Source organism: Genypterus blacodes, unplaced genomic scaffold (genome assembly GCF_046128005.1).
Source record: "Genypterus blacodes isolate CSIRO-AG114 ecotype Tasmania unplaced genomic scaffold, CSIRO-AGI_Gbla_v1 ptg000118l_1, whole genome shotgun sequence".
In the NCBI taxonomy this organism is placed as follows: domain Eukaryota; kingdom Metazoa; phylum Chordata; class Actinopteri; order Ophidiiformes; family Ophidiidae; genus Genypterus; species Genypterus blacodes.
Window position 1 is genome coordinate 177,599 of NW_027466921.1, and position 24,587 is coordinate 202,185.

The 24,587-nt window shown below is 47.1% G+C and overlaps 1 protein-coding gene across 1 annotated transcript in view; it reads right to left on the reverse strand.

Moving 5' to 3' along the window:
* Positions 1 to 24,587, reverse strand: part of LOC143009920 (protein TANC1-like) — a 91,221-nt gene that overhangs the window by 65,347 nt on the left and 1,287 nt on the right. Inside the window, exon 2 of the mRNA XM_076162019.1 lies at positions 15,351 to 15,444. Coding sequence (XP_076018134.1) covers positions 15,351 to 15,411 — 61 coding nt within the window. The 5' untranslated portion in view covers positions 15,412 to 15,444. The remainder of the gene's footprint in view (positions 1 to 15,350; positions 15,445 to 24,587) is intronic.

Here is a 24,587-nt window from a genome sequence, read left to right on the forward strand (position 1 = left end):
GCTGGTCACGGCGCTGTGCAACACAATACGCTCAAGATATCCAAGCCAGCGGATGATGCCCCTATACGCTGCACAACAGGCCAGTTCACAGCAGCTACTGTTCCGCTGGCTGCTATCACCTTTGAGTCTGGATGGCACTTCTGAAAAGGAATGCGGATAGGTTCAGCAGGGGACACACACACACGGGGAGATAGCAGATACTTCACTGGGACATCTGCATAAATGGATGCAGCACATATAAGGAGGCTGTGGGGGAGTAGGAGCTGAAGAGAGATCACAGACAATCACACACACACACACACACACACACACACACACATACACACACTAACAGGAAACAAAATGTGTCCTGGTGTTCAGAGTAGAAAGAAGTGTGTTCCTCTTCCACTGGAACATTTTTCAAACGGTGCCCCACGTGTGTTTATAGGTTGACTGATGCGAGCAGATAAGGAGTAGTTATGTCACAGAGGCCCAGCAGACTCAGTATACTTTGGGTTGAAGGCCTGGATGATCCGTGCATGACTCTACCTTATTCTAATGTAGCATTCCTGTAGAGGCAAGCAAGTAGCAAGAGGGTCTGGGGTTTGAATCCTAACCCTATGCCAAACTGGTCCCTTTTGAGGGGAGTTTGCATGTTCTCTCCATTGTTCTTCTGCGAGGACAGAGACCTTCTTCCTCTTCATCCTATGAACTATGGCAACAGTAACGTTTGTTTGACCTCTTCCTGTGAGGGTAACATGGTTCCCCACAGGCTACACACATGACCCTAAATGGCTTTACCTGGCGACTGGTTTGCTCGGAGGAATTCAAGCCCTGGATGGAAAAACACACACACAGAGGTCCTGCATTACTGAGCTCCAGTCCTGCATGGAAAGACCATTGAAGCCATGGAGCCTCCAAAGAGCAAACTAATGTATTCTGTGGGATCAAAGTTGCTCACTCATCATGACCGCAGATTAAAATGTATAAATTATCAACCTCATAATAATATGTAATACCTTCCTAATAATACAGATCAGACGTCAGCCGGCCCAGCCAGAGCATAATTGCAGATGTGGCAAACCACAGCAATGGCAATTAGCCTGGGTCCCGTTTTCAGGAACACGCTGGCTGGCTGGCTCTCTTGTTGGGGAGACTTCCACAGATTAGCAAAGACGCCTGTCTGCAGCTGGAGGTTTGTAACAATCACACACGGCCCGAGCAACAAGAGGCGAGCTGGCTATGAGCATCCTGCCTCTCTCCTGGGGAACGGGAGTGGGCTAATCAGAAACAGAGGGCCGCTTCTCCCCCTGCCTCCGCCTCGCCACAGGGACACAAACCTGCCCAGTGTTTTAAAAGGCTCCTTAACAAAGAGGAATGACAGAGACAGGAAGTGGCGAGGTCGCCGAGACACCTCTGCACCAACCTCAGACGCCGGAAAACAACCTGTGAGGTGACGGAGTGATCCCAGCCCCGGCCGGGGACCTGAGTGGGCCCCCCTGCTGCCTCCATTCACCAACTTCAGAAAGCTCCATGTGGGTGTTTAACCATGAACTCCATTCAGGAATCTGAACTTGAAATGGCTCCATGTTTTTTAAGATTTCACCCCTTAGAAAACACATTGTTAGGATTGTACCATTTGTAACTTCATTCCTATATTTTACAACATCTCTTTAGCCTTGGAGTTTCATACAGAAAGGTGGCACATTCAGGACAGTTACATATATGTTAACACCCTGATCGTAGTCCCATTAAGAGAATTTCTCCAAATGTAATATAGTAAACACTCTAGGCAGATAGAAAGCCATGTTAAGTGCCGTATGCTTGAGTAAAAAAAACCTCCTCATCTCGTTTCGCCTGCATGTAACCAGAGTGAATGTGGCTTCTATCAACCAAGTCCACGTCTCTGAACAAGAACAATTTAACGCTGCACAAAAGTTACAAGACAAGGATGAGGGACACGACAACAGCAGAGGTCACCGGTCATGCGGAACTTCAAACGATAAAAAAGGCAATTAACGAGCTCGCTGCTCCATCGCGGTGCGTCCACGCGTCGTGCACGGTGACCTTTAGAAACATGGAAGGGGGAAGGCGTGTGTGTGTGTGTGTGACAAATGACAAACGGGTGATTGGTTGGATACTATTGCTTCAAGCGGCCGGCACGCCGCGCTCACTTCACTGTCGCGGTCGCAGATGCGGGCGAAACAGGTTTAACCGAATCGCATGCTAAAGAGATTATGACAAAGTTATAATTTCGGTCGATGGCTCTGAAAACAAGCGGCGCCACATTAAAGCCGGCCGTCCGAGTGCTGTCGAACAAGCTGCAGCGTGTCATGGCGACTGCGCTGCCATCTGACCGACGCTATATAACGCAGAGGGACATCGGGACTGAAACTGACTGGAGCTATTTCAGTTGCCTGCTCTCCTCCCGCTCGGGGGTTACAGGCCTGCAATTTAGCCACTGCTGTGGTCAAGGAAATCAACCCTTTCTAATTATACAGCGCTGGCCCCAGATGATGTAGAAATGATTACAGTCCCGTTGCGAGCTCCTTCCTCGCCATCAAAGTGATCGGCCACAACCCATGAGGACATGCCAGCCTGCAGAAATGGCTTCAATTATTATTTGACAACGCTGATATGGAAAACTAAACATTAAACAGTTTTTTTTTTGACTGGTCATCTCCAAAGAACCAAGGTTGGTTGTGATGGTGACAGTGATGTTGTGATGCCTGAATCCCGTCTGAGGATCCCAGGCCTGAACGTTGCCTGGTAGCTGCCACATTAGTTGCGACCCAGTAAATGATGATGTTGTACATCTTTCTCTGTTTTGAATGAATATGGCCGTTTAGTTTTGAATTCAGACCTACATCTTAATGCTTTGACTACTACTATTACTTACTACTAAAATGAAAAATAAAAATGAATAAGGAAAAAAAAATCTAAAATTAAATAAAAAAATCTAAAAATAAATAAAAAAATCTAAAAGTAAATAAAAAATCTAAAATTAAATAAAAAAAATCTAAAAATAAATATAAATAGGTTTCAAAAAAATTCTAATTCAATTCTCACACATACACAGAAAATACATGCAATGCTGCGCAAACACAAAAGAGCAGCTCTGGCTTCTTGCTCCTTAATTTGATGTACCAAAGGGAGACGTGACAAAGGCTTTAACTAATGCAGCCTCGTGTGATTGGCACACAAAGCAGCGTGAGCGCCGGACGAGCCACCAAGGGCGGATTTCTCCCGCGAGACAGAGCGCCAATGTGGGATCCCTGCGTACTTCCGAGCTCCGGGTGACAGGCTCACAAAAGCCGCCGTGGCCAACACGCAGGGCGACCCGCGGGGGAGACGGAGTCGACGGGGGAATACAGAGCGAGGGAGGATCTTTGGGAGCTGAGTGGGAAGTGAGATGCGACATATTCAGAAGAGGAAAAATCTGTCTGGTCCAAAATTTTTTGCAAACTGCTGCGAGGCGACGTTTATTTGTCGAAACATTCCTGATAGGGGACATCAGAGTTTTTCCCATGAGGCCGTTCTAATTTCAGTCCACTTTAGCTAGTCAGTGGTAACCATGGGAACAGTCAAAATACAAGGCAGCCTGACAAAAGAGCGTGGAGGACAGACTGATGCCAGCGATTAAAGTGATGAGGCAAACCGAGCGTATCAGCTATCTGGCAACACATTCATCATCACTTTAATATCTACTTGTGCGATAATGAGACGCGCACATCAAATACCCAAATGCTTTGTTACCAGTTTGGCCTGAAGATTTGCGGCGAATAAAAAGCCAATCGCTGTGACATCTACTGTTTCCTGTCTAGCATTCATCACACCCTTGTTAGGAGTGTGTTAAGCATATTAAGAGGCTCCCAGCACCGCCACTGCCGGGCACATTCCCTACCATGAAATGTACATTCTATCAGTGATGCTGTTATAGGGGCTGTGTATCTCTGCTGGTGGCCCTGGGGAGGGAACGCGACCCTGACTACATTCTCTAGTTTTATCTCTGTCGGGAACAAGACCAGATCCTGCAGCTCCCAACACCGCTGGCTTGCATACGTACACACCGGCTAATGAGAACAAATTAGCTGTTTTAACGCGGAGCTAAGCTGCTGCAGGCAAGGCGCGGCTGCAGAAGAGTTAGGATCCAAAAACACACACAGCACACACACACACGCCACACACAAACCTCTGATGGAGAGCTCTGCAGTGGCCTGAGCTCTGGAATGCCTTCCCCACTGGCCCCAGGGGAAGACACGCTGACTGGAGGGGGGGGGGGTGTGTGTGTGTGTGTCTTGGAGAGGACGGAGAGGAGGAGGAGGAGGAGGAGGAGGAGGAGGGCAACACTGGGCAGAGACCATGACATTTCCCATTCCTCTTCATAAATGGCCAATTTAAGCTGGTATGGGAAAAATATCAGAGCCTGGCAACATCTTCACCGCATCTTATTTTGAGCTTCTACACAGGGAAGAAAGAGACGGCAAGCGGGAACGCTGCAATGTGATACGTGACACAACTAAGAGCGTTTCAGACTGTTCCCTGAGAGAATCTGAGCACAAACCGTAACTCTGAAAACACACAACACTAGACTATAATGATGCAAATGTGGTAGAGCTTTGGAAAAGACAGGGTGAGAGCTCAAAGTGTCCAGAAGAAGAGCTCAGTGCAGCAGAATCCCAAAGGCTGCAGAGCTGTTGATATTCATACGAGCTGCATTGTGTGTGAGGTCGCAGTCTAAATGCCTCTCTGCAGGCCCTCTGCGGTAGTTCAGACGCGCGACGACCCGACACACTCGTTCACCCCCATCACAAGTGGTGGCGTGGGGATAATGACATGACCTCCTCATATTCATTCCTATCCACACAAAGATAATCAGTTCTAAAGCCCTTTGATAGGTAAAATGCTCCAGTGGGACCTTTGGAGAGATTTCACCTCACAAACTGCCTCTCTACATTTGGAATATTCTAAGCAAAGCAGTGTGTCGTCCAACTAATGAAGAGAAACCTAATGAAACACAAAAACAAGGAAGGTCGCAGTACGATTGATCTGACTTAACCCTTTGGAAGAGACGGGAGAGGCTGGTGTGTGTTTGTGTCATGATATAAACGGGTCCGAAAAGTATGAAAGGTCTCACTTTAGTCTGATTTGGGGTCAAACAGCTTCACTGGACTCGGTCCGGCCCAGAAGCAGCTGGTACAGTCTGAGCCCAGGACGGGACGGATGATGAATGATGCAAAGCGCTTCTCGGTGCCTGCGATCAATCATTGAAGGAGTGCACGGCGAGCTCGGAGGTCAAGGCGCGTTGAGGTGGAGGATTTACAGAGCTGGCCCCGGAGAGAAGAGAGCCGGGACCTGGATCCTCACCTGCCCCAGATTATCTGGCCCCGCCGCTCTGTACCTCAGGGGCCAAAACCCTGGACTGGGAAACCTCTATCAGTGAGCGAAGGAACGGAGCTCTGTGTGGTCTAGGGGTCCTGGGTTGCCATGGAGCTTCTGGTTCAACAACAGCTCCAGCCTGCCATTAGCACAGATCATTAGGCAGCCCGTCTTCTTTTCTGGGGCCAGGTGAGGTCATGAGAACATCACTAACCCCTTTGGGCATTAGGGACCAGCAGCTCGCAGGGTGTTCAGCGTTAAATGGATGAGGTGGTCCGTCCTGAGCCTTAATCCCTTAAACAAACAAGAGCGCAGATAAATCTCTCCGGCATCAATATCTGTTAGCGAATCCTTGGGAGCTTTGCATGAATCAAATCTGCATCATTGGATACCTTTAGATTATCAACAGGAAAGGATCTGTGCTGATTTGCTCGTTTTCTGCTATTGTGATGAGCAATAAGAGGGTTAAATTTTAATTAGCCTTTCTGACATAAAACAGATCCACAAATACCAACTCAGCTCTTCAGCCTCTTGTCTCCTCTGGCCTAAAGCACTCCTGTCAAGCTTTAGTAAACTTCATCAACACAACAGGAGCCTCTCCCCGCGGCCGTAAAGTCTTTAAATAAAGAATGATCTCGAAATGCCATCTTTAAAACTACAGAGAGGTGAATATTGAAGAGGGGAGCAAAGCCGGCTCGTCTTTGTAAGAACACCCCCCCCTCCTCTCCTTTCAGGGCTGGGCACAAAGGAGCCGAGGTCATTAGTTCAGCCGCTCTCAAACACTCCTGAGTTGAGGATGGTGAGGCATTCATCTGCGGGCGCAAATCGCAGGAGAAAAAAAAGCTAAAAGCAGGGCCTCTGTGCTCCAAAGTGCAGAACAGAGCGGTGGCAGAGCGGTGCAGAGCGACGCAGGGGTAGAGGAGAGAGAAGGGGGCCCCCGCAAAGCCCGAGTCTGAGAGCAGAGCTCCACAGACACCCACAAAGGCTCTCTGAGAGTCAGCCACTGTGACAGCAAAGGGGGGTTGTGCTTGTAAAGAAGAGGCTGCGGTACATGAGGAACTCACAAACTACACACGGCTTCATTAACCACGTTTTACCTAAAACTGACGATGAGCGACTTCACCCCCTTCACACCCCCCCCCCCCCCCCCCCCGTGTTGTGATGGAATAATCTACAGGATCGATCGGATCACAGGCGAGCGATGTCGCGGAACAAAAAGCAAAACAGGGGATCAGACAGGAGGAATGCGTCTGCCCGTGCAGGTCACGCTGTAATTAGAAGAGCCTGTGACCGGCTGACCCCTTCAGCCAGTGAACTGCCATAACAGCCACTATCACACTTCAAACGCCGCCCTGAAAAACACACTGGCATGTTAGCTGATAAACTGTTTTCCGTGGCTTTGAAGTACCCGGGAGGATCCGTGTGCCCACAGTCTGGGGTAGGGAGGGGGGAGGGAGGCTGCTCTGTGGCCGCTCTCTGCTGATGACATCACCCCCCTGCCTCCACCCAGTTCTGAGTCACTGTATTTATTTGCGGCGCGTCTTCTGGGCTTCTTTGGCTCTGGTCTGTTGTGCGCGATCACATTTCCAAGGTCACATTCAGCATCCTTGTGGAGAGCGAGGGGTTAATGGAGGGTGAGGTCCAGGGAGAGAGAGAACAACACGGTGCTGGGCAGTAACCTGATTCACTGCAATCCATCACTTTTCAGTAATTTAGCTGCAGTGATCAAACACACACAGATTAACCCGCTGAGTAAACCGGGTCACATGTTTACTATCTGGTTCCCTCTCTCGCTTCCTACATGTGTAACAAATTTGAGTGCGATAGAGAGAGCGGCTGAGATTGTACAGATCAAAGAGACAATGATGCACTTTGGCGTCCTTGTGTGTGCGTCTTATCCAGAAGTTCTCAGAAGGCTGACGTTCCAAATACCAGATGGGTAAGTAACCAAAACACAGACGCGTAAACACGGAGGTGCAGGAGATCGAAACGCAGCACTGCTCTTGCTCTTTTTCGTGCATAAATACGTGGGATTGTTCCAGGGCCCCGTCTGTACTGTGAGACTGCGAACACAGCAGAAGTAAAGTGAAGATGAAGACTTGAGCCGCATCCAATCGCATGAGAACGCGTATGTGTGTATGCAGACGCCAGACCTGACAAGCTTGTGTGTGTGTCTGTAGTGTGACAGCGTGGCTCGAACCACAGCGCAGAGTTGTGCCTCCTACACGGCGCGCTGCCAGGAAAAACACTGTCAGGTCAAGCAAACAAACAAATACACTAAAATATTGATACAGCAGCACATTCGCCGTCTATTTCTGTCTATTGTTGCCGCTTCGGAGGTGAGCAGACGAGGGAGAGAGCGAGTGAGATAAAACTCCGGGCATCACTCAGGTTGTGGACAGCGGAGCAGCAGTGATGGAACCCGTTGACCTTTTTACCAGCCAGACCAACGCCGCTGACAAATTGCCTGGCGGATATTGAGCCTGTTTGTTCCCAGACGAGACGGCGGATACCAGTTTTCGAAACGCGTCAGATATGCTGCGTCAGTGAAGTCATGTATCTTCCGTAATGCGATCCAGTCAGCGTAAATTGGGGCGCGCTTTTTTTCAGAGGAACAGGCCGAGATGATGCGGTTGTAAATAGATTAGTTCAGGCTTGTAAACATTGCCGTCTGTGCCGGGTTTCCCTTGGCGACTTCCCTCACACTCCAATGATGCAACATGTCGTGTATATTCAGTGATCTGTGGAATTCTATCAATTCCGTCTGTGTATGCAACTCTGCCTCAGTCGCTACAGACAAATATTGAGTGTGTGTAAACAGAGGCAGACACATTTGCAACTTTTGCAAATTTGGAGAAATGTCAAAAGAAGGTTTTCATTTTAGTTTTAAAGTCTTTGTTTATGTATTGTGAAAGAGGATCGTAAGCTCAAGTCTAATGTTTGTTACCCGCTTTCTCAAAAGTGCCCCTATTTTGCTTTTAACAAGGCGTCAACATAGAGACAGGGCGTGTCTGCGTGTGGATACACCTGAGGTTAGTGGGCGTGTGTGTGTATGTGTGTGCACGCGTGTGTGTTTGTACATGAACCCGTGTGTAAGTCAGAGATGTGGTGGGAGCTACGCCCTCCTTAATGGTTGCCTGCTGGCTGCTGCAGTGCTTTGATAGCCGTGTAGGTCTTTTGGTCTCAATGGTCTCCTTTGTAAATCAGGTGCATTCTTTCCTCCGCTCTGTTTAAATCCCCCCGCAACCGTCTGGACACGGAAAAACCCAGACAAACACGATTTGGAGCAAAAAATAGCAAACACCGGCTCTTCCCAAATAACCACTTCACAACTGTCAGCAAACCTGCTTTCTTTTAATTAAAGCTAGACGAAGAGGAGTGGGATGTAACCGAGAGGAGAAACCTGTGTCTGTGTGAGAGAGACGGCGTCCAAACCTTCGCGAGGAAAGCAGAGTAGTTGGACTCGTGGCAAACAAAAAACTAAAAGGGAGTGATATCAAAGGATCCGTCTCTGTCTCACGTGTGTGGCCTCACGTCTCTGTCCAGTGCGAGTCACGTATTGCGTCTGCGGTCTAGACTCAGACACCCTGTGGTTGACGAGAAGGTGTGTGTGTGTGTGTGTGTCTGTCTGCTCCTAACACCCCACACGCTCTATAAAAGTACCTGACGAAGGGTCTTTAATTGACACTCTGAGGATTCGCTCTGTTTGTGCGCACGTGAAGTCCTATGATCACGTCTGTACTCACCCAGCGAGCACAGCGGTGTTTGGAATTCCCCGGGCCTCAAGCATATCCCCGAAAAAAGAAACCCTCTCCTAATACAAGAGCATTTCTGTTATAACCTTCACCCACCCATGGGAGAAAGCGCGGTGAGGGAGTTTTCCTCGAGTTCCCTTACAAGCCACAGGGCGAGGAGGGAGCACGTCTCAAAATGGCTGCGGTTGGCATGGCTACAGAGGAGGCTGCCACACAGCTGTTTCGGAGAGGAGCGCCCGGGCTGAACCGGCCCGGCCGATACAGGAACTGGTGGGCGCCGGACTGTGCTGTGTTTGTTAAAGTCGGAGGAGGAGAGGGGAGGCCACCATCTGCTTCGGAAAAGAGAATTCATGGCTGCTCCTCATGATAGACACCAAGAGCTTACAAGAGACTCACCTCACTGTGGGTCAAGTGAGTTCATCTGCCACTTAGGCCAGATGTTGAAAGGACGCATGAATGTATGCAACTCAAAGACACTGTGATATATGTGGAAGGCCTCATTACAACCTGATAGGAATTTCATAAACTGAGTATTCCAGATATGTCAACATCAGAGCTTGCAAAGATTCAATTGTGTATTTCCCTTATTTTCAACACTTTTATTCATCTGAAATAGTGAGTTTAATACTGGCCAGAGAGGGAAGCGGCCCTTGTCTAAAACTGCAGGGTATTGATTGGCACATTAATACAATCAGTGGGACAGAAACCTTTAGGACTAAAGCAGACCTGCCAAGCGCTTCAGCATTTCACTAATGGTGCTATTTCCTCCAAAAAAAACAAACCTGTGTGAGCTAATTACTGACTCCCAGGGAGCAAAGATTTCCATTTCTGATTATCAAGAACTAAACAGCTAAAGTGCTCCTGGAAGAATGATACTTGTTTTCGCTGTAGAGTTAGAAAGTGGATCACTGTTCTGCATTGATGGGCTTTGAACGCAACAGCACCTCTATCATACGTTTGAGGTATCATAGGTTTGTGGCTTTCCCTCCACAGAAAACTCTAAACTGCCTGTTGCTGTGAACGTGTTTGCAAAGTAACAGGCAGCCGAAGTTTCCCTTTTCAAGTCTGCATGCTGGGATATCTGTCTGACCTTGGACGAGATAAATTGGACAAATAAATGGATGGGTGGACCTTGTAAAATGCATTAAACATCAAAAGATGGTTGTTGAATGACTTTGCTCTCCTGGTCCAGTCATCTTGGAAAAGGATAATAAAGAACCCCATTCATCAATCTACTACTAAGACATTTCAGCTAGAGCCAAAGACTGTCCATCAACTGCACATTTTTCATTTGGACAAATGTCTGCCTGACCATCTGCCGTGTCTGTTTATTGAGGGAAGTCTTTCCATAACAGTCAAAATTCCTGATGTGAAACCCCTGCGGGCGGCTGAGAGAGAAAGAATATGGACAACAGAGAAGGAATCTGTGCTATGTCAGCTGCATCACCTTCACACAGAAGGTACAGGACAAACACACGGCTTCAATTCAGCTGCATCCACACACAGTCCTACACAAGGGAGAGCGCTCGTTATCTTTACACGCACTTGATAGTCAAATGAGTTGTCCGCACTGTGATTAAGGCATAAATGAGAGTAAGAGCGATACATGGATGCAGTTATCGGGATTCCACTGATATCTGAGTACATGTCAGGTTGTGTAATGGCAGGACGGGGAGAGTATGCACAGTGAGGAAATACTCCCAACTATAACATTCACATGCCTGAACCAATGGATTTACAACCGCAGAATCCAGGCTACTCAGAGAAAGGTTACTCCAGTTTAGGCCAGCTTCAGTTGTATAATGATGTATACACGCCATTCAAAAACACATTTACTGCCTGAATTGTGGTATAGTCTAAGTGCATATAAACATATGTCAGATCCTACAAACACACACCATTCAATGCAGCTAAATGTTGCTTTGCACCTTGTAACCGATTTGCAAGAAGTTACTGTTTCACATCAAAACACACAGGAACTGTCGTGACAGCTTGTACCAGTCACCATCACAGCTGAGGCAGCCGAGTGGAGGCCTTAATGATCTCTCTCTCTCACACCCACACACACAAGCACACACACACACACACACACGCACACGCACACGCGTTCTGAACAAATTCCCTTTATCTTTCGGTACCTGGATTCTAAATGAGTCTGCCTCTATTCGAGCATTTGCCTCCATTACAAACGACTGGAGAGTTCAAACTCTGCATTGCAGCGAGCCAGTAAAGCGTCTCGCTCCTGTCTGGGTCTGCTTCTCCTTAGTTTCTCAATTAAATGTTGGTTAATTTGATGGGATTTTCACCTGGAGAGCAAAGCCCCCCCGCCCCCCCCACCCTCCCTGCTGTGGGACATCTGGAGGAAAGCCTTCACTCTTCAGCTGAGCCCAGACGCTTTAGTGAAGACCACTTTTTAGAGGCAGTTAGTCATTTACGTTAATGAAAAGAGAGGAAAAAGGTTTACGTCTATGCTTGGTGCCAAGTTCATATGTGCATGATCCACCTTATATCCTCTGGCTTTGGGTTAATCTGATCCAATTATGTTCCCAGCAGACGCTGCAGCAACATGTAACTAAAGGAGGACAGTTTGGTTGGCCCTCATCCTCTGCGCTGACAGATCAGCAACAGGGCCTGTTGTCTCCCCGTGCAGCCAGGTGCGTACTGTATGTGGGTTTAGGCTCCGCTGCTGCCAAACAAACTGAGAAGAGCCACGACAACTGGTGCAGGGTGCTCGGGCTGCAGGGGTAAACAGCTGAAACAGTTACCGGCCTCACAGAGTGCACAGCGATACATAAAACTGTGATTAACACCGGGTCACCCGCAGGCAGACGACTCTGTCTGACAGCTGCCCTCAAGCAGCCGACACAGCGGTGTGGGAAGAGACATTAGCATCCCACACAGCCGCGCACCGCCGCCCCGGTTTAAAATACTGTCTCCTCAGCTCGCGTCACGGACAGATACTGATGAATGGAGCTGGTGAGACTCGCTGCTACATTAGGCACAGGGCCAGAGAGAGAGAGAGAGGGAGAGAGAGAAAGAGAGAAACTAGGGCTGCATGCAACTATGGGCTGATCCGTTGGACTGCATCTAAAATTGAAAGCAGACTTAATTATCACCACTGAAACGTGTCTGAAACTCAAGAAAATAAAGATTAAGAAGAATGAATTAAATGGATGAATTAGCAATTATCCACATGAATAACGTGGAAGGCCATCACTGCTGTGCACAGGCTTGGGTTTCTGCTCAATATTGTTGTTTCTTCACTGTAAGTTACCACGAGATCTAGCAACTGACTAGGCGCTGTCCCAACAGGATTCTGCAGATTTAGAGCGAGTAATTTGTTTTTGTAGGGAATCACAAACTAGACACTGCTGCGAGGTATTAGTCAGTAATAGGTGGAACTCATAATTAAACTGTGGGGGCCCGTATCATCAAAGAGAAGCCCAATTAAAAGCCGATTTTCTGTTTTTGCTGTTGTTTACACCATGTTCTTCTGCGTTTCTCCTTCCTCTGGGCCAGAATACATTAGCTTCAGCGAGGCCTCGGTGCGGCGTAACCTTTGTGCGAGTGAGCACATCAAAGCCAACAGGCAGAGCAGAAATCCCGCTTCCAGATTACCACTCCGTAAAAAGAGTGCTTAAAAGGGATTAAAAGGGCCAATTCCAAACAGATTTAGTAGAAATTGAAACTAGGAAGGGGCAAAGAAAAAAAAGAAGGAAGAATCTAGGAGGAGCGCAGGACCGAGAGACTAAATTAGCAAACTGTGTGTGTTTTTTTGTGGTCTTGGCAACGTGGGGATCCCAAAGGAGGACTAATGACTGCAGTGGGATCTGGCATGGGGGCCAAGTTTCCCCGTGCGCTTTTAAGTTGCTTCCAGTCCATAGCCACCATGTCATGAGCAACATATGCTGAGCTATCATGCAATTATGCCATTATCAAGGTCCTTTCCTCCCACTGATTTCCATTACATTTGGCTGAGCAGATTCTAAAGGGACTTTCATCTTTCTGGGCCTTTCTGAAGCAAAGGAATGGTCCGGCCCGCAGGAGGGACTCGCAGTTTGCCTAATAAATGCGACTTTCATTGATTACCGGATACATAATAATTACCGCAGGGAGCCGTGCTGACAACAATCTCGACCGTAACCGCCGGCGCTGTACGCTCCTAATATTTGAACACTAACTCGACTTGAGAGAGCTCACAGTGGGCTTACATTTTAAAAACCAGTTCCAATCCGTTGGGAGCCATAATGGAATCTTTATTCAATAAGCACAGAAGGTGCCGTGAATATTTGATGTGCATTATGTTACTGGTGCTGTGTTGTCTCACACAATTTGTTTAACTCAGCCTTCCCCATCAATGCCTCTGTGTTACTGAGTTACTAACCTTATTTTATATCCTGAGAGGGACTGACGATTAAACTTAATTCTCTTCAAGGACAACAAGTAAGTAAACATGGAGCGTTCACCAGGGTGGGATAAGCACTAGTGGCTTTGCACGTTTCACGCACGGTGCTCAGGTAACAGCAGGATATTATTATGTCATGCAAGTCTGTCGTGCAAAAATACAACACAATTTAGACTAAGAAACTCAAAAATGTCAATATTCCGCCACAGTTATGAAGCAGGGAAGACGCACAAAGACGACGAGGAGCCAAGAGCCAAGAGCGAGAAATGCTGATTATCACGGGATCGTCACATGACCTCTGTGTCTCTGTACAAATAAGACAAACTTGGTCAACTAGAACACCCAGGCATTAGCTTTACCTCGCCTAATCTAAACACACCATCGGTTCTGCGCTAACTGCTGTCTGCCACAGGTCCCTGGCTGACCTCGACTCAGACAGACAGATAACAGGAATTCCCCCACGTTACATCGGGCCTGATTTTGAGCAGAACCGTGATATCCAGGAGAGATTGGTGCCCTAAGCAGGAGAGGCGGCGGGGCTGACTGACCGCTGCTGGCTGTCGAGCCTCCCTGACCTCTCATCTGTCTTAAGGGCCCTAAACAACAGAGAGGAGGGGCTAGAGTTTTATTGTCCCAGCATGAGAGGGGGAGCCGGGGCTGCTTTGGTTTGACGGATGGGGTCCAACTGGGAACGTGAGGGCTGGGAGCACGGATCTGTATCCCGCAGTAAAACTCTTGATTGCTTGGCCTTCACCCGCACACAGCCTCCGGTGTGCGAGTGTGTGTGTGTGTGTGTGTGTGGTGGACAGGGAAACTGGGTTATCCGAGAGTGATTCATACGTGTGAGACAGGTTGCAACAACACGAAGCAGCAAATGCTATTCGGTGTGTTTGAATGTGTGTGTGTGTGTGTGTGTGTGTGCGCGTGCGTGTGTTACAAAGCACCACAAGTTAGACCCGCAATCCCTTCACTTTTAGCAACTGTGTCAACAAGTCAAGGCCTGATTGCAACGATAACTTGAAAGGGTGCTGAGGCAGCGAACGAGCCGCCGTGACAAAGAGACAGAACAGAGCTGCGAGACATGAACCAACAGTGGAGAGCGACTGAGAGACCAGAGGACCTGCTGAAACCAGTCCTGAGGTGGTGAAGCAAGTCCAGGCGGGCACACGCGCCACTGGGGTGAATGGTCTTTCTGCTGAGTCAACGCAGATCACAGGGGGAGCGGGGGGGGCGAGGACCACAGGCGAGTCAGCCAGTCTATTGGCGAGAGTGAGTCAGGTTTAGTCATGTTGGCAGAGACACGGTAGGTTAGCGAAGGGGAGAGAATGACTGCTCTGCTTTGTAGAACACGCAACCAAAGCGTTCTTAAATTTGAGTCTTTGAGGTTTAATTGCATCGAATCAAAAGGCGACGGGCTGGGAGACACTTCGCCGCCACGTCACTGCGTCGGAGACAGCTGGACGCCTGGTATGACAGCGTTCTAAACATCGTGATGGATGAGGGGGTCAGAATAAGACACTCATTGCAGTTATGCTGACAATAAAAACCTTTGTTGTGAACTTTAAGCGACAATAAAGAAAATGTCACCTGGCTAAAGGATCGATTAGCTGCAAATGACGGCTTAAGTCTTTGCTGTTGCGCAGTTTAAAGACGTTCATCTTCAGCACTTTGACTTCTGTTTACCCCAGCCTCATATAACTTCCCTTCAAACCTATAAACACATTCCATTATAAAAGCAAAGACGGTCTTAACTGCTGTATATGTTTGGTGTAATGGTGCGTTTGTTGCCCGGTGCCTCGGCTTGTTATTCTTCCTCCCGACGCTGCACGTACCTGAATCCTTCTTGCTCCCCTTGCCTCCGTCCCTGTTCTTCTTGAGCACGGCCTTGAACATGGCACAATTCCCGCAGTCCTTTGAGCAGCGTCTCTGGGAAGCAAAAAAGCAAAACCCGGTCAATCACAGACGAAACGCATCCACGGTGGAGGCAAAGCAGAAGCCGAGAGAATTATCTCGCGACGCAAACCGCCCCGGGCCAGGACAGACGGCATTAACTAATGTAATACTATGGTCTTATTTGCATTCACGGGTCATTTTACATGTCTGCGTTTCATATAGTGCTCCTGGCAGCCGTCTGGGAGTTTTCCCACCGCATTCCCAATCCTGCAGGTCACCGCCAGAGTGTTGTGTGGAAAGAATGCTCTAATATTGAAACAGAAAGGACAAGTTCTGCTATCTTGTTATGCAGGAAAACACGCCGCCGAATGCCCTGAATTCCACATCTAATTGAAGGCTGAGAGGCTGAACCCGGATGGTTTGTGAGCTCTTTCCAATGGCTATTCCCGTGTTCAGTGTGCCTTTTAAAATGCCTACAGTTAAGCGCTGAGAAATGGAGTCGACCTCTAGCCCCAATTTACCTAGATTTGCTTGTTTGCTTTGTACTTATTGCTGCTGGAGGGAAGAGTGAGTGACGCAGTGGTGGAAACAGAAGCAAGTAAACAAGGAGGGAACTGGAAATGTGCCTGTAACTGTTTCAAACTTAACAAACACCATAAACAGATGAGCAAAATATAATCCTGATGTTTTTGTTATCACACTGTTTTACCAGCAGCTCCGTCTAAAAGAGGAATCAATGGTTGCCCTGCCTGCCCCCTTACACACACACACACACACACACACACACACACACACACACACACACACACACACACACACACACACACACACACACACACACACACACACACACACACACACACACACACACACACACACACACACACACACACACACACACACACACACCTCTACGGGTCCTCCTATCCACTGTTCTTACTGCTGCAGCCAGGAAGACTATTGATCCATGCTTTCTATCATTCATGCTGTGAGATGAAACGGTGTGCAGCAGGCCCTCCACTGAACCAAACCTGAGAGGAGGAGGAGGAGGACGGGGAGGAGGAGGAGGAAGTGGGCCCTGGTGAGCTGCCGCCGCATCGCAAACCGGCATCGACTGCTCGCAAAATAATTTTCTTTCTTTTTTTTACATTTTCATGGGGTTCTGCTCAACTTCAAAGGTAGAGTGGTGATGCAATTTCAAGGCAGCGCTGGAGTGGATTCCATATTTCAATCTGAATTACCCAGAGGAACGACCTGCACATCCTCATCCTTAATGAAGGTTACAGAGATTTTTTTTTACAAAGAACACCTCCGTTACAAAGGCTAAAACATTTACCGGTACTCCTCTTTCTATTCAACTAAACATTCTAAAGATTCTAAATCAGAGCTTTGAGTGGCTTTTCAGTCAGGTAAGGACTGTATGCAACATTTTCTATTTTAGGGTTAAAAAATATCGATGGTATTTGCTGTTTTCCGCTCAATTTACAAGCGCTCAATACTCAATGCTTGCGTTTGTCCTAATTGCATTTAAAGGCAAAATGCGATTAAGCTGTACATGCACGCAATCAATAGGACCCGGCTGTTCTCTCAGCTGCAGTGGTTGCACTCACAGGATGAGGCCCCTCTACACGTTGAGATACTGCATGCAGAGGCAGCATGAATTGATTTAAAATCACATGATCTCAATCTGTTAGTTGGAGTGAGCAGACTTCGATTTGTGCCCATTTCAATCGCATTAAGGTGTCCACGTGTTCCTAATGTATGTCCAATGGACCACGGCGGTTTAAAAATCAGCAGCATGGGTGAAGAGGAGTTTGGTTTAGGATGTGTGAAGCTATTTTAACGCACGCGGCTTGTTTTCACCTGCAGCACATATTTACCTTCCGGGAGGGAAGGGGGGGAAAAAGACTTTTACAATTAAATGTTGACATTTTCACATGCTGCCTTCATGGTCCCCTCATAAATTCCCACTTCACAGTTAAGCTGCATGTGGTGCATTCAGGTGATCAGGAGTTTGCACCAACCTATCCTTCAATAACCTTAGGCTGTGGAATGTGGAATACATTATAGAGGTCTTGCTTTATTACCCATGTGAGTTTAATTGTTAACGACATTCGAAAAGAATACTTGCTTTCATCACACTACAATCAAAGTTTTAACATGCCTGTGAATATTCTGACTGACAAGAGAGCATGACAGCTCAGAATTGTGTCCGTGAAAATCCTCCTGGAGTATATTTCCATAGTGTAAAGTCCATAGTAATCTATGGTGAGTACTGTGGGGCTGCTGTGTGTAGGAGCTGGCTGCTCATCTCCACAGTAACAATAAACATCACCCAGATTAACCCAGCGGAAATGAGAACCTCCCTCCCAAAACTCCAAAAGCCAACATGACAAATTCCTTCCATTCCCCTGCTCCAAACCAACACACACAGACACAGAGCGAGAGAGAGAGAGAGGGAGAGAGAGAGAATGAGACAGCACCTCTGCAGACATCATCTGATCACTTTTTTCCCTTTGGAATGCTTCTGCTATTCATTTCAATCAGAGGCCCCTGACGTCACATGAATCAACTAAACTAAAATGGTTACATCACTGTGTTTTCTATAATTCAATATGAACCTTAGGATAATGATGAATGAAAGGAATCAATGGTACGACTACAGCTGTGATTAACGGGAGAAATTTCACATCTGAAGTTGCATAATGTGTGGTGAATGTCTCATCTTGGGTCTCTGTGTGTGTGTGTGTGTGTGTGTGTGTGTGTGTGTGTGTGTGTGTGTGTGTGTGTGTGTGTGTGTGGGAAAGGAGGCGTTCATTACAACATTCCAGGTGTTGGGCTCCCATAGGCCACCTGGTTTGAATTCTGTCATTGTTGAGATTGATATACAGGTTAGACAGACCACTTATATATAGGTTTGTTTGTATTACCTAAATACCTGAATGCCACAGTCACAGCTTGTAATCCAGACAGAAACACCAGAATCCCTGGATGTTTTTTTGGCAGATTTCTCCATGTTGTGCAACCTACAGGCCCTTGATTAGATCATCCAGGATCCTTGATGTGTCAGAGCCTAAAAACAGCCTTCATAGGTGCCCCTTTCAGTCATGTATGGTTGGCACGGTGACGCGCCTGCAACTTGTCTTTGATGCAACAATTCAAATTATCTAACAGTGCTCTCATTGATCCTTGTCTACACCAACTGTGACTTTCTTCAGACGTGCAATGCGGTGATAACACTTTGAATGTGAGGCAGGTTCCCTTCAGATTTAGCCAATCCCATCTAAGCAGAGAGGCATCAACGTTTGTGTTCGGCAGAGCTGTGTCATTACTTGTTTGCATGAAACATTTTGTTTGGTAGAGCGTCTAAACATTGTTAGGATATCCAGCCTTAAGTCTTCTGTTTGAAGTACTATATCAGTTACCTCACAGGTGGTGAGCTTAAGATTTGTGTCAAATCTGAATATAGGATTTTCTATGTAAAGCCTGGGAGTTAAGGCGGAGGAGGGCCTGTTTCTGTGGCTGGTACGAGGTATAACCAAAGAGCTATACTTCGACTCACTACAGTACATACAGTCAGATCTCCTCAACACTTATACAACAACACAATAACCTAGACTGCAGTGCACAAAGCTTTTGATCTGAGTATCGCCATCTATACTTTCTAACTATCAATCTATTAAACTCAAACTATTAGGAACAGACATGAGGACAAAATGTGTTGATATAGTTTAAACCTTTGGAGGCTCTGTACCAGAACAGAGGCCCAACATCAACATCAAACGCTGTTCAACGTTTCAGAGCAACCATTGTCAGGACGTCTCCACAGAGTGAAGTCATGGCGTGCAACAACAACATCGTCATGATTCCTCAGACCCTCAATCTCGTGTCCGTGCCAGTACATTTAAGTGGTATTTGGATATGGGCCCTTGCAGATGGGCCCCCTCGCTATTAGAACAGTGCAGCCAAAGTCCCACTTTAACTGACGAGGCTTTGTGGACACACACTGGCTGAACAGACAAAGTAGATGCGTAATATTTACATTTGCTGCAGAACGAGCTCAAGTCCCACAGAACCGGTTCAGTGTTCCTTCTCCAGCCTCTGAGCAGGACCCCAGTCAAGGCTTCTTCAAAGCAACTGAAGAAATCCATAACGATTACCTTTTCTGTTTGACGGGACAATAATATGTGAGAATGAATAGGACACTGTCAGATTGGACTAGGCTTCTGTCAGCCAACGTCAAAGGTAGACTGTCTATAACCTCTGACCCAGGTCAACGTAACAACTGAAGGACAAAACACCAGTCTGCTCCGCAATGTAGTGACAGGACCGCTTTTGGAGGAAAGAAATTGGATACCAGCTGGGTAAGAGGTGCCTCAGGTTATCCACATGTCTGCTTTCACAGGTCTTTCCAGAGTTGATAGGGTTCAAATCCATACAGGTTGCGAGAAAGAAAAGATCCTCACCTGCACAATGCAGACGTGACATGTGCTTAATGGGGCCAACTCGCCATAACGCCACGTCACCTGAGAAGGCAGCTATATATGGAACGGAAACAGGATTGTTTGGCCAGATTGCCTCTGGCGGGGAAGTACTTCACATATTGGGAGTCGAAGAGCGAGTTGTCCTGTGCTAGACGGTAGACAATAGAGACGGAGACGCCTTCAGCTCAGTTCAGCTCCACCACTTCCCCTCCACCGCAGCAAACCCTGATTTTCCACACTGCGCGCTCATCTCTTTCCTGTTAAAAAGGCCCGGCCAGCTCTCTCTTCACCCAGCGATTCCACCTCACTGATTACCCTCAAGGATCAACGCCGTTGTCATACCGACGGGGAAAATCTCACCAAGGCCTGACCTTCAAACTGGTTTATTAAGCGCTGCCAGAAGTGATCAGATTTATTGAAATCCTCCTGTGAACACCATAATTATCTATTCTTTTGCTTTCCATTCACTAAGTGCAGGAAGTAGGGCCGGGCCTGTGAAACAATGGGACGTTAGCTCAGAAAGCGGCCCTGTAGCCTTGAAGGAGGAAGTGCGGGGAGCAGGGATGAAGGAGAACGGACAGCACAGTCTGCGGCACAGCCATTGTTAGCCCGGGCTGTTATTCACACTGGCATGAATGGAGGGGAAATAACAAAGAACAACGTTTTTATGTAAGTAGTCTAGCAATGAGCTGCAGCGCTTCCTGCTCAGTCCACGACCTCACAGCCTACGAGACGCAGCTCAGCATCTGGACATGAGCCTGTTTACGGATTCTTTACTGACCTTGCAGTGAAGAGTGAAGGTTCTTCTTATCATATGAAACACTATCAGCAGCTTCAATGACTTGTAACCTGTAACTGTCAATGCTACCAATGGTGGGACTGTGAAAACACTGTCTTTGTCTGGGAAGATTCACCTTTTACCTCCAGCTCACCTCAGTTTGTGTCTTGGGGTAAAAGTAACTCTGCTTGTTACTGAGGAGCAAAACCCACATGGCTCAACTTGAAATTAAGAAAAGGTTCCCAGGCCTAATCTTCTCCTTATACTGCCATGGGAAAGTGCTGTCATGTTGGAATGGCAATGAGACGGATGCTGCTCTGGACGCAGACCTACACGCTGGCTCAGCAGCAGTAGCGGCGGTGTGCAGCCTGAGTGTCGAGACATGTTTTAGAGGGCTGTCACCTCTCAGGATTTACAGTTACACCCCAGGCTCAGGAAATTCTAACCCCGACCTGTCTGTCTGTTGTCCCCCCGAGCCTGTTACAATCAGACAATGCACATCTGCAGCAAAACTAACGCCGCCCACCCATTTCACACACAATGAAATCTAAACTGATAATCTACCTTAGAGCTTCACGCTGTGGCAAAATGGATTTACACATGAGAGCAAACATGTATCCTGGCTCTGCGCTCCGAGGTTTAACAAGACACTTTCTCCCCTCACAGCTTTTGCTTTGGGTGTGGAAACTGTTAGGACTTTTTCCCTACACACACACACACAAAAAGGCGCACATACATACATACACACACACACACACACACACACAAACACTCACTTCCCATCAGCCCGCAGCAGATTTAACTGCATGCTGGGCAACACCAATCATCTCATCTGAGTTACATTCATTAACTCCTGCTACTGCCGCTGATTAAACTTTTAAATCATTCTATTACTGATTTGCCAAAGCAATCAAGTCCTATTTCACATCTGGGAAAGAAATAAATAAAGTTACACACTGTTTTCTTGCAGGCACTCCGCCACCTAAGTAGCCTGGTGTTTGATTAGGGGTGAAACATTAACAGGTGGTGTGTAAAGTCGACAGGAAATGCCTGCAAACACTAAGATTTTGCTGCTTGCCGCGTCACTTTAGCCGACCGGCATCTCACTGAGACATAACAGATGGTTGAGAACATTTCAGAACTGCACAATTTTACCAGTATGCTTGATCACTTCAGGGGTTTGTGCAGATACACACTCAGCTCGTGTTTGAGTCTCACATTGTTATGTTTATACCACTTAAGCTCCTACAGCGAAACTGTTGGATAATGTGGAATCTCTTTTTGGAGAAACAGTTGAGCCCCTCCAAACAATACCACCACTCACCACAAGGGGCGGCACTACCTGAACTGTCAATCGTGCCTGGTGTTGTGGGGTGGGAGGAGTCTTGGAGGAAGGAGTAGTGCAGTAGGAAGTAGAAAGGAAACGAAAGAAACCTTGCAGACTGTTGTTTTAAGGATCGAAGCTGGCATGAATGGACATTGCTGTACTACGTAACTGAGCTGGATTACATAATCCAAAATCTATTTACTCAAGTATGTAAACAATCCACCAGCTTACAATCGGTGAAAGCATTTCCTCACCTGCTGCGTAAGCCGACTCAACCATTTATGCATATTCAGCAAACACTGGCAACCTGTTAACTCCATGTGTGTGACTTATTCTGCCATAATCAAAGCAGAGGTGAACATAAGATCACATTCTCCCTCTTATTCTACAAGCACAAAGAGGGAGAGAGACGGAGCTAAAGGTGAATTCAGAGGGACGGTTTAGGATCACTTGCACGATTAAACCTGGCTAAACAAATCTTGACTGGTTTTGTTTTTCCAGACCTTCTGCTCAGCTTAGTTTACCTCTACGTGTGTGGCTCAGTGAGGTTTGACTTTCCTATTTTGCATTTGCCAAACCTGTCGGGTAATAACCACGTAACTGTAACTCCTGACAACTGCGATTAAGAGCTGCCATGTATGAGTTACACACACATGCTTCAGACGCAGGCGCTCGAGCATGCGTGGCCACACACATGTGCGAGTGTACACACATAAACACACCCACATGCTTGCTTATCTGGACTGAGAATCCATGCTTCTAATAAATTGTGGGTGTGTCAGATTCATAAAACACATTTGGCAGGTGGGAGAAATTGTGGTTTTTAACAGTTTTCTCTTCAAAGGCTCTCACCTCGTGCTGAGCAAGTAACCCAAAACCTGACGGAGACGCAGAAGCAACTTCATATGCGCGTCTGTCATTCCGTAACGTTTTAATTGATGGCCCGAGGTGAAATAATAAAGTGTTGCGACAAGCGTTTTGATACAGAGAGCTGCGTTGAACCCCTGAGAAATCTGAGCTAATGCAATTACACAATGTCACACAGTCAGTGAGACAGACGCCGCCGCCACCACGGCCGCGCACGATTCCGCAGCCCAGAGCCAGAGCTGCTGCTGCTGAAGACTGAGCGGTGAACATTCCCTTCATATTAAGATGCATGGCTGTCACAATCAATTATTGAGAAGATCGATTTATCCACTCATTATGTTGATTAGTGTATTAATCGAGTGTATGTGTGTGTATTCTGCATGAGTCCATCAGAGACAAGAAGGAGGAATCTAAACCATACATTTCTATGCAGAAACTAATCAAGCTTTGGCTACTTTGACTCTTTGATATGACATCACCAGTTGAGACTTTGGTGGCAGTCACTTCAGGACACAATGACGCGTTGTGACCTATAAGAAGTGTTACATTTTCATTGGTTGTTACCTGGCAGTGAGGAAAGGGACGAGGCTCGATCTGCATTCCATAAATTTGCAGAGGAATCATTCACAAGCTTTTTTAATTGGTGATATTTTTAATAGTGTAGCTGATGAACCTCTGAATTTAATGAGTCTCATCACAGATACAAGTGCTCTCTTTCAGGAATATTATAAATTGAAAACAGAATCGTAATTTTGTCATTTCTGGAGCCACTTCAGCTCGCTCTGCACTGTGACATGAAACACACAGGGGCATAACAGGCCTTTGCTTTGTTCACGTTCCAGAAGCGCAGAGGCCAATTGCTTCTGTTACTGTTATCACCGTGTTTTCACAACAAGCTCCTAAACCACCTTCATAATTACGGCACGTTTGATATATGAATCCATCCTATGATACACACACACCCCGTTCCTGGATTCCGTCAGTTCTACACTGCAAATTAAGAAAGAATGACGCTGAATACATTTGTGGAAGAGTTTGGTTTTGTCTGTAACAATCCTTCATCCAATCCTCGTCATCCTCGTCACCATCCAAAAGCTAATAACTTTGAGCTGTCTGTCAGGTCACTGGCTCCAGCAACTTTCCCTACTCAGCTATAACAATGCAGCTCTGGTGCCAGAATCTGTTACTGGCCAACTGGCGGACGACCATGGGAACCAGGCTCCATGGAGACGGTGAGGAAGACTATAATGGCACTTCAACAGATAAGTACTCTGTAGGACAGCCCACATGCAGTTGGTAGACAACTGGCACTGCTCCCCTTGGCTTGACAGAAGCATGCAAATCCAGTATAACAGTGTATAATCAGTGTGAAGCCAGCTGAGACTCTACTGGAAAGTTCAGATACTGCTTAAGATAAACTAACAGTACAATGACACATGGACGCCTTTATATAAGCACAGAGTGGATAGATGGCAGACTTTGAGGAAGGTTCTTCAAAAGGTAGAAAGCCTTGAGGATGTACGATTGTATTCCTTGTACACTTCACAACACGGGATCAATAACTTAGTTTGATCAGGAGGTTTAAAGCTGCATCCTGACATTCAGATATAAGCAATTTCTCAGAGCAAACAATGTTTACTTCAAAGCACCTGGTGGGGTCACAGGGATCGCTTCCTTAAAAACACTCGGGTGCAGCTGAGTGTCCTGAGTAAACAGCGGT